General features: G+C 42.8%; 1 protein-coding gene and 1 non-coding gene across 3 annotated transcripts in view; one reads left to right on the top strand and one right to left on the bottom strand.

The window, feature by feature from the left end:
* The window catches only part of RpS7 (ribosomal protein S7), a 113,684-nt gene that overhangs the window by 57,366 nt on the left and 43,378 nt on the right, over window positions 1-12,940 (top strand). For both annotated transcript variants that reach the window (XM_080280607.1, XM_080280606.1), the window contains exons 3-4: window positions 6,131-6,312; window positions 6,751-6,901. In XM_080280607.1, coding sequence (XP_080136733.1) covers window positions 6,131-6,312; window positions 6,751-6,901 — 333 coding nt within the window. The remainder of the gene's footprint in view (window positions 1-6,130; window positions 6,313-6,750; window positions 6,902-12,940) is intronic.
* Window positions 12,006-12,124, bottom strand: LOC145410507 (5S ribosomal RNA). Its single transcript, XR_013899297.1, has one exon. It is a non-coding gene; the product is annotated as a 5S ribosomal RNA (ribosomal RNA).

Here is a 12,940-nt window from a genome sequence, read left to right as displayed (position 1 = left end):
GGTCATGTGTTGGACCAAAAACGTGTTGGACTAACAACAGAGCTTATGGGGAAAAATGTATTATGTCAGCAACCCTAGGAAAAGTCACCCTAAATACCTACCATATACCTCTACATATATTGGTACTATTGTAATTATAATAAATGGTACTGTGCTATGAATGATAACTAATCTTTTAGGATAGTGTTGGTGGGCTTGCTGGGAATGGAAGGTGGTATCCAAGGCTGTAGGTAGTCCTACTGGGTCCCCGGAGGATGGCTGCTAGCGTCACTAGCGGGTAATGGCTGTTGCTCCTCCTCAACCTCCCTCATAAATCCTTCGAAATCACACTCAGAATCACTATCTTCGTCCACAGCCATGGAAGGTCCTGCTTCTGCCTGTCCTAGCACTCTGTAATCCTCGGCAAACGGCATGCTTCTCACGCTGTTGCCAGAGCCCCCGTCTCGTGACGGTGGAAAGTGATCACTGTCGCTGCCTCGGTAGAGAATAAAGAGAAGCAACTTTGTTTATAAACTGGTACACACACCGATGAGAAGGGTTTCAAAACGATTGATATTTATTCTAAAATATTAATATGTATTCAGTGTCTGGCTAAATGTTCAATGCTGTAGTACGATACATTCTCTGTCGAGTCGCCTGGGTTTTGGTCACACTGTTTTGCCCGTCGTATCCTCGGCAGGAATCCATCCAGATGAATTCCAAATGCCCGTGGTATCGTCGGGAATTTTACCACGTTACCGTTCCGATTTACCATCGTATCCTCGGCAAACCTGGTATGAAGTGCCGTGTGATAGCCTTCGGCTGCCAGGATCTTGTCTTGGTTTTTTATTATGGTTCTCACGTTGGCTTCATTCATGGCGTAGGCCTTGGCAATGTCATCTTTCCTCTTCCCTTTCTTCTTCCTCTCGATGCTTTCTAGCTTGGTGGCCTGAGGAAGGTGCCGACGCTTCTTGGGGTTCTCAGAAGGCTGCCTAGGCATCGTGAGCAGGGTAAAATGCAGTAACAAGGGCAGAAAATGCAGCAAGAAAAAAGCACCTTCCAATGCAATTATGCGACTGAGTGGCACTGTGGCGGGAGAAATTTAAACAAAACATCACGTGACACCAGAAGCGTTTTTAATTGGGCGGCATCACGATCACGTCACGATAGCGGGGGGGAAGGCTACTTGATCAGAAGTTTTCATTGGCTATCATCATCATGGGAATGTCCAGTATGACCGTGTTGGACCGGGGGTGATCGTGCTAGAGTTGAACTCTGTGGATTTCGCCCACTTCTCGGAGCTCTGTGCGTGTTATGCTAACACACTCGTGTTGCAGTAATTAAATCGTATTAAATAATACTAATTATTTGCTCTCCGTGCTGGACCTGAATCGTGCTGGACTAACGCGTGTTGGACGCAAGGTTATTGTACTCAAAGGTGGATTTGTTTCCCAATTTCCCAAATGGAACCCAGGTTAGGTTAGGTTAAATTATTAAGTAGTTAAGCTAGGTTAGGTTAGGTTATCAGTCACGTCACCAAACTACACTCTACCACCCTTGTGATCAAGTTGTGAGCAGGAGATGTGGGTGGGGGGTAGATTCACCCGTGTTTACCAGTAGCTCGCTCGCTAGCAAATAATGTTTGCTGTTTAAACTGGAGCTGTTGTACAGATAATTTTATGTATTACTGTGCCACTGAACCCTTCAGTCACAGCCCGGATAATCCGAGCCTGGATAATCGAGCTTTCACTGTACAATGCTTTACAACTGAAGTTCATTATAGCGAGGCTGTTTGGGAACAGGGTATACATCTGTCTTTACCTTCTTCTCTCAGTATCACTCCCCCACTGTCAGCTATGTTTGCCTCATCAACAGTTAACAAAACATACTTAACTGTTCAGAATTTGCTCAAAACAGTCATTCACTCATTCCCCACAAAACATACTGAGTACATCATAATAAAAACATCCACCGTTATGGCTTAGTAACACTGCTGCCTCCCAGCTGCTGCACACACACACACACACACACACACACACACACACACACACACACACACACACACACACACACACACACACACACACACACACACTGCATACAACACTAATGTAGCATATAACAAAGACCTGTCGTGCTACTCTGGCTATTTGGTATGGTGTTTTAAAAAGTTTGGTTCCTTTCTGGACAGACCTTGTACAGTTAAGTGATCCTGTGGAAGCTTTAAAAAATGTTGTGTGTTCAGGCTGCTTTTTTTTTTTTTCATGTTTGATCACCCATGCAGGTGGTTGTATCTTCTTTCACTAAGCATAACTATTTTCAATAAGCATTGGGTAGGTAACTCTTCTTTATTTGAACAATTTTGAAAGCCTTCATTATCAACACTGTAAACATGAAGAATCTTTCATCCTGTAATAAATAAATGCCTACATTTATTTTCTATCAGCCCCATTTCCACTATTTTCTCTTTACTTTCTAACTCTGTCATAGGAGTTTCACATATGTTAATATGGGAACTGTCATATCATGCATTCCTTCTGGCACCACAGGACTCTTGCGTCATGGCCAGTCCTTTGTGGAACTAATCACAGTTTTTTTGTTGGGTGTCGCTGCTCATTCCTCAGCCCTCAGGACTAGTTCCTGACCATCCCCCTTTGCTGAACTTTTTCAGTGTCTCAGTTACACAGAGAGTAGGCCAGCATGCTTTCCAGTACAAATTTCTCTAACTATCTACACCAAACTACTTGCACAGTACACACTACACTTCCTTTTCCAAAAGTCAAAAATTATGGCGTCTCATCACCAAGCCTTGGAGTCCCTGGGGGAGGGGGGGAGACCATAAATGCCCCCACCATCCGCCCCTTTCCCGGTGACGACTCGAGGTGCCTGGAACCACTGTCTGACTCTCTTCTTCTTCATTTCTGCAACATTCGCGGCCTTTCCTCTAACTTTCGCTCTGTTGAGCACCACCTCTCCTCCTCTAAACCTCACCTTCTTTTTCTAACGGAGACTCAGCTGTCTGAGGCAACTGACAGCAAACCCTTTTTTGTATCCTCCTACTTTCTCTATACTCATTTCAAAGCCAAAGGTGGCTGTTGTGTATATATACGTAACGACTTATCTTGCTCTCGTGTTCCTGAACTCGATTCTTCTGAATTCTCTACACTCTGGCTTCAGCTTTCCTGTCATTCTCTGACTGAATATATCTGTGCTGTTTACTTATCCCCTAATTCTACTGACTATCAAAAATTCTTTGACTATCTTACTTCTACGATGGAACACATTCTATCCATTTCTCCTTTCTCTGAAATCTCCATTTTAGGAGATTTCAATGTTCACCACCACCTTTGGCTCTCCTCTCCTTTCACTGATCCACCTGGTGAAGAAGCCTACATCTTTTCTATCCTTAATGACCTAGAGCAGCTTGTACAGCACCCTACCCGTATCCTTGATCGCCTTGGAGAGAGTTCCAATATACTTGACCTCTTTCTCACAACTAATCCTTCTGCTTACTCTGTTAATCTTTTCTCTCCGTTGGGCTCCTCCAATCACAACCTTATTACCTTAATGTGTCCTATCACTCCGGTACGGCCTGTGGACCCTCCAGGGAAACGTCGTCTGTGGCATTTTGGAGCCGCGGACTGGGAGGCCCTCGGGCAGTACTTCTTTGATTTTTCCTGGAATGAATATTGCTTCCATGGCTGTGAGCCATCTGAGTGTGCCTTGCACATTAAGGAGGTTATTCTCTTGGGCATGGAAGCATACATTCCTTTCTCATATCCTTTGACTAACGCAAGAAAGCCTTGGTTTAATCACGCTTGTTCTAATGCTGTCCGCAACAAGGAGAGGGCCTACAAAAGGTACCGGAGCCAACCCACCCCTGAATCACATCATCTTTACGTTTCTGCCCGGAATCGTGCTAAGTCTGTTCTTCGCTCTACTAAAAATAATTTCATCCATACTAAATGCTCTCAACTCTCCAACTCGAATTCTTCCCGCTCCTTCTGGCACCTTGCCAAAAATCTTTCTAACAACTTTACCTCATCATCCTTCCCTCCTCTTTTCTACTCTAATGGTTCTGTAGCTATTTCTTCTAATGATAAAGCAGATCTCTTCGCACAGACTTTCTCCTCCAATTCCACCTTAGACGATTCCGGTGCTGTTCCTCCTTCACTTCCCCCCTCTGACTTCCTCATGGCTGACATTAAAATTCCTTCAGCTGATGTATTTTCTGCCACACTGGCCTCAGTACTAACAAGGCTTATGGGCCTGATGGGGTCCCTCCTGGCCTGATGGGGTCCCTCCTGTTGTTCTCAAGAACTGTGCTTCTGTGCTTACACCCTGCCTAGGCAAACCCTTTCACCTTTGTTTGTCAACTTGTACCTTTCCTTCTTGCTGGAAGTTTGCTCTCATTCAGCCAGTCCCAAAGAAGGGTGACCACTCCCAACCCTCCAACTATCGTCCAATTGCTTTAACGTCCTGTATTTCAAAAGTTTTCGAGTCAATTCTCAATAGAAAAATTTTAAGGCATCTTTCCTATCACAACCTTCTTTCCGATCGTCAGTACGGGTTCCGTCAGGGACGCTCCACTGGCGATCTTCTCACCTACCTTTCAGACTCCTGGTCATCCTCCTTTCGGGACTTTGGCGAAAGCTTTGCCATTGCACTTGACATCTCAAAGGCTTTCGATCGAGTCTGGCATAAATCTTTAATTTCCAAACTGCCCTCCTACGTTTTCTATCCTTCTATCTGTGCCTTCATCGCTAGCTTCCTTTCTGGTCGTTCTATAGCTGCTGTTGTAGACGGCCATTGTTCTTCTCCTAGATCTATCAACAGTGGTGTTCCTCAGGGCTCTGTCCTATCACCAACTCTCTCCCTTTTATTCATCAATGATCTTCTAAGCTGTACATCTAACCCTATCCACTCATACACTGATGACTCCACCCTTCACCTTTCCATTCGGTTCCCGCAACGCCCATCTCAACAGTTACTTCAACAAACAAGGGATGAGGCTATGGCACACCTAATGTCTGACTTGGCTCGTATCTCTGACTGGGGTAAAAATAATCTGGTTGTTTTTAATGCATCTAAGACTCAGTTCTTACACCTATCAACCCGACAAAATCTTCCACAGGTATACCCACTAATGTTTAATAATATTCAGCTTAATCCTGCATCATCCTTGAACATGCTTGGGGTTTCATTTACTTGGGACTTATCTTGGAAAGATCATATTACATCTCTTGTAAAATCTGCTTCCAAGAGATTGGGTGTGCTTAGCCTACTTCGCTCTTTCTTTACCCCTGCACAATTGTTGACTCTCTACAGGGGTTTTATCCGCCCCTGTGTGGAGTACAACTCTCATGTGTGGGGAGGCTCCCCACATACAGCTCTTCTCAATAGGGTGGAGTCAAAGGCTTTTCGTCTCATTAGCTCTCCTGCTCTTACTGACTCCCTTCAACCTCTGTCTCTTCGCCACACTGTTGCATCTTTATCTCTTTTCTATTGCTACTTTAATGGTCACTGCTCCTCTGAACTGTCTGCTTGCATTCCTCCACCTCTACGACGGGCACGTAGCACCCGTCTGGCAGCAAACTCTCATCCCTTTTCTGTCCAACTCTCTAATGCAAGAGTTAACCGTTACTCCCAGTCTTTCATTTATGCTGCAGGTCAGCTCTGGAACTGTCTCCCTCTGTCTGTATTTCCTGCTGCCTATGATCTCAAGTCTTTCACACGCAGCGTGTCCAGGCATCTCAAAATGAGCGGATCTTGAATTTGGCTCTCTATTGTATTTTGTTTTTCTCTTGGAGGGAACTGTTACTGCAGGCTCATGGCCTTTGGTTCCTTCTTCCCTGCATAAAAAAAAAAAAAAAAAAAAAAAAAAAAAATTACATGTTTTACACATTTACCACTTTAGTGTCAGAGCAGTGAATACTTAAATTCTTCCACAGTTTCACTTATCCCATCACATCACACGACTCGCTTACTCTGAAGTTATCAGTTTGATTGCATTCATCATCCAGACCATCCTGCTTAATGGCATGCTAAAATTAGTGATTATCCTTCAGTTTTTGTTATCACTGTTCTGTACAATATTTGCTTCTGTACTGTGTGGTTAAGAAACTTGTATTTTTTTCCCCCCCTTTTGCAGTGCATTGCCATCTTCGTACCAGTGCCTCTGCTGCGCTCCTTCCAGCGCGTTCAGCCCCGCCTGGTACGTGAGCTGGAGAAGAAGTTCAGTGGGAAACATGTTGTAGTTATTGCACAGCGCCGCATCCTCCCCAAACCAACCCGTAAAATGAAGAACCCACCTAAGCAGAAGCGTCCCAGGAGGTATTGAGTTCGTTGAGTATGTCCGTTTTCCATGTCACCTTTTTTAGTGTATTGGTGTTAATCTCCAGTAAATAGAAAAAATTGCTGTGTTTAAAGTTTCATTGCCACCTATAAAATGTATTTGCCAGTTCCCAGTTATCAGCACCCTCTTTATGGAAGAACTTGATGTTTGGAACAACACTGACCATCTGTAGTTAACATACGTGTGCCATAGATACTACTGTATATTTGTTTGTACCTAATTATTGTAGATGGGATAGGATTTTCCTTTTTAATACAGTTCAGTGCAGATAACCATTAATGATATGATGAATTTTTTTTTGAGCATGATTCTCATGATTGGTACTTGAAAACCTCTAAGAAGAACTGATGTCACAGCAGTTACCTATTATGCCATTGCTTTTCTTTTTTCTTTAATGACTCATTTATCTTGTACAGCCGAACCCTCACCTGCGTGCATGATGCCATCTTGGAGGATCTTGTATTCCCCGCTGAAATTGTTGGCAAGCGGATTCGTGTGCGTTTGGATGGCTCCCGGCTCATCAAGGTTCATCTTGATAAGGCACAGCAGACCAATATTGAACATAAGGTGAGCTCGCCCACTCCCCACTGTGTCAGATATAGTTAGGGGTAAATGTTTGCCAGATATTTCACCACCTCTGCCTCTTCTCTTAACTGGTACTCCTAAGGTGAATGAAGTTTGGTGTGTTTATCTGGCCATAGATGAACCGCTTTCATATAGTCATTATTTAAAGGGAAGGAACAATCTTACAGTATCACGGGCATTTAATTTCTTCCATAATTATTCAGTTGCTTAGTAACATCACTCAGTTGCGCAGAAGAAACCATGTGGGAACTGGATGCGTGTAGCTACTCAATTGGATTTCCAGGTGGCTTCATTGATTTACACCACATGAACCACATCCCATACCTGCTGCTGCCTGCCATGGTTGTTGTATTGACGTTGTGATTAGAAGCATTTATTTTTTTATTTCCTTGTTTCTCATTTCATATAGAAACTCTGAGCATGTAATTCCAGACTAACTTTAGTTATGCCTAAGCAGCCTGATAGTGTTGTGAACACAAGAAGAGCATTTATTCCCAAGGAAAAAGTAAAATTGTTGGATGAAATAACGTGTGGTGAGGGAACTGTATGTGAGTGAGAGTAACATTTGGTCACATAAAATGTCGTGTGTGTTTCCGATGTGGAAGGTTTCTTTGTTGGAGTGATGCAGAACTAAAAATGTTAATGATAAGGGAGCATTAAAATATGCATTTAGTTCAATGAGTTTGAAAAGGGCTTTGTGTCCGATCTTTGTCATGAAATAACGGATGTGGAGCCAGAAAATTTGGCTTGTGTGTTAAGAGTGTACGTGTTGACGTTAGAAGTTAGGTAAGATTATTATGGAAATTCAGTTCTTGTAAATTGAGGGGCTGCATGATGGAAGGGGTTCACATACCATCGGCTAGAAAATGAGTTTTTGTTGGATAACGCTATTGTGACCCATACTCTATGGTGTGGCCTTGGATGAGAGCACCTTCCACCACTGGAAGTATGGTTGAAAGTCCATCAGAAAGAGTATTGTACATTCACCCAGCTGTGGTTGTGGTATGTGAGTGGAGGAGTGCATCTTGACTGTGTGTGTTATTTGCGGCCAATGAGAACGTAGCCGGGCCATGAGCCATTCTTACTGATTGGCTGGCTGTATGTGGCGTTGTATCTGGCGGGAGTTTTTGTTGCGCCATTCATTGGTCCCAACCAATGTGCTGTGTTCATAGCACACAAAAAGGAATTCTTGCTGTTTACAGCCATCTTTTGCAACTTTACGGAGTTCTGTGTGTGATTACTGGAGTAACAATGTCCTATGGTGCTGGTGATAGTGATGAAGGTTTTCCTGGACGCTCAGGAATTGGTGAAAACAGTGGTTTTGTGGTGAAGTCGTTCAATGGCAATAGTGGTAAATGACCTTTATGAGGGCCCTAGCACATTCATATTATTTAATGGTACTATCTTTGTTTTAATAAGTGTTGTTTTTTTTGTATAACTCTTCCACGCCTCCATTGTTTTGAGGCTGGTGCTTTATGCTTACAGGCATTTTCCCCCAAATAGCCTGTTTTCAAACCTTCATATCTGGAAAAGTATAGCGGTTAGGGATATATTAAAAACCCTATTACTCACCAACTCTTCGTCTTATGAATGAAACCATCCTCAGGTCTGCAGGTTGTCCCATTAACCCCTTAAACGCGGCCGTGAACAGTCGACCTCCCCTGAGTGTCAGGGTTGTATCGCGGTCTGAGTACCTGTAGGAAAATATTAGCCAAAAATCAGAGATTAACCCTAGAACATTATACTTGGTATGGCAGATAGTACTCACATTCAGCTTTCTCCAGAGACATGTGTTGAGCCTTCATGGACTACCCAAGGACTTGTGGAGACTTGCAAAGTTGGGTAACCAAATTTTCACTTTCACACCTCCAGCAACCCGGTTTCCCCTCTACCACAGCCTCATTCTGTCACAGTAAACTTTATACTACAACGTAAAGGTAGTTTGGAATCCGTATTTGTACAATAAGCACTGAAAATAAGGCTAAAATCAACGGAGCGTACGGCCGACATGCACCGTGGCGGCGGTCTTCCCATCACTCAACAAACATTTCCATTTTCACAGCTAAAAACATGTATACTACATTATTTTCAATCATATTACTTCCCAAAAGATCACCACGGCGCTCTTTTTATTCTGCCTTACGCCCGCCACTTTATTCTCGTTCCTGTCGGCCGCTTGCACTGACTCGGAAGAGCTAGAACTCGCCATAATGTCACTTTGAAAGCCTGTGGTAAACTGACGCTAAACAGGGGCAAACCGTGAGAAAAAAAGCTAGTGTTACAACTGGGGAAACAAGCGTTTCCTATTAGCATAAACTGCTTGTGAGAGGAGAGCGCAGATTTACAGTTCTGAGCGCTCAGAGCGCTGCCATGTATCACAGCCAGGCTGGCCGGGCCGTGGTGGGGGGGGGGACGGGGGAAAAACGCAATACTTGGCAACAACTGAGGTCAGTAGTACAAAGGTAAAGTATGCTAATTGTAGCTAAAGGGTGGTGGTACTGATAGACAATACCAGCTGGAGCCTGCTTGCCCGCGGTTATTCAAAATTTACTAGAATTGCAAATGCGACGATCCGCCGTTATGTCCTTTTTGCCGAGCGTCGCAAACGAGACGATCCGCGTTTAAGGGGTTAACCCCTTAACCGCGGGCCGTCACTTTTGTGACGCTTAGGAGCATGGGATCATACCGCGGGGCGTCACTTTTGCGATTCTGTTTTATTTTGAATTCTCCCGGGCTTTCAAGTGGTGGCTTGTATCATCTGTCAGTACTGCCAATGTCCAACAATAGTCAGCACTCCTAACCTCATCTGTACTCCCATCCATTGTTGACAATTTAGCTATTTATCCCCCTTCTTGACTCCCCTCCCTACCTCCCCTCCATTACCCTCTCCTCTCGCCTACCTGGGCTCGCTGCACTAAGCGAATCTTCTCTGGAATTTTCCACTGATTTCATCCATTGAAATAAGCTCTATGCCCTATTCTTATACAAAATAATATATACCAAAAAAAAATAAGATAACTGATAGTGCCATACACCTGGAGTTAGCTAATTATCACCTGGCAACACCCCACGTGCACTTGTTCGCTAATTTTCCCTGGTAATTTCCTCTTGAAATATGCCGTATAATCTATTCTCGTAATAAAAATATATATAAGAAAGGAAGGGAGAAGCCTAAGTGATATTTACATTCACCTGGAACTACTTAATTTCCTGCCAATCATTTCACATCATATAAATTAGCAGCTGTCACCTCACTGATGTTGTCAACCCTTGGGGGCCCCATATCCCCCTTCCTCATTTAGTTTAGTGTTGTTTCTTGAGATGAAAGCACGTAGCACTCGTGCCCCTCCATTTCCGCCACTTCTAGAGGGTCCTGTGACCTCTACCCCTACTAAACCTCGTGTGGGAAGGGGTAAAGGAGTAAATGACTCTGCTGTGGAGCGTGAACTGGCTAATTTATCCATGATAATGATGGACATTGACTACAATTTTTCTGGTGAATCGTGTGATGACCCAGTGGAGGAAATGGTGATAAACTACGAGTGCTTCAGAGTCCCAAGTTCATCCTGGCTCCAAGGGAAAGGAGCCCTTATTTACTGGAAGTGACAGTGTATAACATGGTGTGTATAAAATAGAAATGTAAATAATTACTAATATAAGAATATGAGTACAAATACTTGGAGGAATGACAGTCAAAGCTTTGCTCTCTACGCTAGTTTACTGAACAAGAATGAAAATAAACGACTGTTACTGAAGGAAACTTATGGATAAATACTGTATATTATACATATATATATATATATATATATATATACAGTATATATATATATATATATATATATATATGGAAACTTATGGATAAATACTGTATATATATATATATATATATGTGTGTAATAAAGTAATAGGAATATAAAGTATGAGTGTGTTTATGAATAATAAATGACAGAATATCAGCAGGGAACGAGCGTAAATGGAAAGCTCTTACGTGCTCGTAATTTTAATTGCTTTCACAGTGAGTGAGTGTTTTTTTTTTCGGTGTATGGATTCCAAACTATTTGGAAATCATAGAATAGTGTTTCTAGTGATAATATCAGGCTGTGGTAATCATATTATGGGGTGTCGGGAAGTGTAAGGTGGAGAATTCGTTACCTAACTTCAGAAGTCTCCACAAGTCCTACGGTACTTGACGAAGGCTCAACAAACATCCCAGGAGAAAGCTGAAGGTATGTGCCATATGCATATGTAATTATAATATTCTAGGACTAATAACTGATTTTTGGCAAATAATTTTACAAAGTCTGTCGGAGCGCGAATATTCTCGCGGGACACGCAAGGAGGGCCAAAACAACCCTGCGGTTTAGGGGTTAATGAGTAAGGATGTGGAGAAAAGTGGTAGCTTCGTGTGGTGAAGGCGAGCTGTGTCCGCATAGCAGCTCTTGGCTCCGACTTAGGCTATGGAAGCCAAGCACCTGGGTAGCAGTGGCAGCACTGACTGGGCTGTCAAGAGTGGTGTGGTTGTAACACTGGCTGGCTGTCCTCATGAAACACTCTCACTTTCTCACTCATTTCCTCCACAGTCCATACTCACCGCCATTGGGATGAATCATCACCTGGTACGTGTGGCCTGTCATTGGTTTTCTGGCCTTAATGGAGTGACACTATGCCCTGTAGGTGTGTGAGAGAGCCGATGAAGATACAGTAAATGAAGACAAAATATTTCTCAATGATTGTCTACAAACTTTTCACTTTATATTCACTTTGAGAGAAGACTACCAGTGATGCATTTTCCATAATAACTTTTCTGCAGGTTGCACTCACTATTGTTGAGTATAAGGTAAACACTTGTACTTCTGTTTATGCTCTTCTGCACTTTTTTCTGGCATGGTGATAATACTTTCCGTACGACTTATGCTCCACAACACTTATAGTTGCACTTCATATCACAATTACGGTGCATATCACATTTTTCATTCATTCATTGCCAGACGCCATGTATCCCAAACGGGGTGGCCAAGGGCTCAGAGTTAATTGTTTTACAGGGAGGGGCACTAATCCTCCACCAACCCCACTTGACACGTAGGGATGCCAACAGCATCTGGTGTTCCCAGGCGGTCACCCATCCAAGTACTAACCAGACCCAACGTTGCTTAACTTCGCTGATCGGACGGGAAGCGGTGTACTCAACGTGGTATGGCCGTTGGCTATTATAAGATCCTTATCCTAAAAAAAAGCTTAACATTATTGCAGTTCTTTTAACCTAAATTTCATTGCTTCAAATACTCTACCCACTAATTAGGGCCTTCGTTTTACCTCTTTATTACTGCACAGCGTTACCCTCAAGAACCAAGGACCATTTCATTGCACTAACTATAACTATCGGAAAAGTTATCCAATGCTCAAGCGCCTATGAAAGTTTTAGACTTTGAAAAAACTGCATTACTGAGGGTGTTAGTAAAGACTTCAGGATCAAATGTAGAAGCTTTCTTAATTTGAGAACCCGATTCATCGTAAATTTATGTAGGATTATGGATACAGCTTGGAGCCCTATTATGTGCTACTGTTGATCTTTTTACGAACAGAACACTTTGCTTATGGCCGGGGGAGACAAACTTCCAAATTAGATGTCAGGTTGTAGCCCATTTATAATCGGGGAAATCTTCTGATGGTGGATGATACTGTACAAAATCGTTTTACTATCGCTGAAGTGAAATATACAGTAGACTACTCTGGATATGTCAACTACTTTGATATTTACTAGAATACAGCCAAAGATATTCGTCCCTAATTAATTTCAATAATGAAAAAAAAAAAAATTCTACTCAAGAAAGTAATTTTCTACAGGTGCTTAGTGGGTTTTCTTACATTTCTGTGAGGGTGGCTTAAGATATTTACAAGGCTTACATTACATATAACATGTACAAATTCATTTTCACTTATGAAATTAAAAAAAAAAAGTTGCACATACTTTATGTACAGTCTCCCACACACCTGTGCATTAGAACTCGTGCTCATGGTGGT

This window comes from Coenobita brevimanus, chromosome 85, assembly GCF_032717465.1.
Source record: "Coenobita brevimanus isolate Jiangsu-jjx chromosome 85, ASM3271746v2, whole genome shotgun sequence".
NCBI classification, from domain to species: domain Eukaryota; kingdom Metazoa; phylum Arthropoda; class Malacostraca; order Decapoda; family Coenobitidae; genus Coenobita; species Coenobita brevimanus.
The sequence above is the reverse complement of the archived record's forward strand: the minus strand, read 5'-3'. Positions and strand labels throughout refer to the sequence as shown.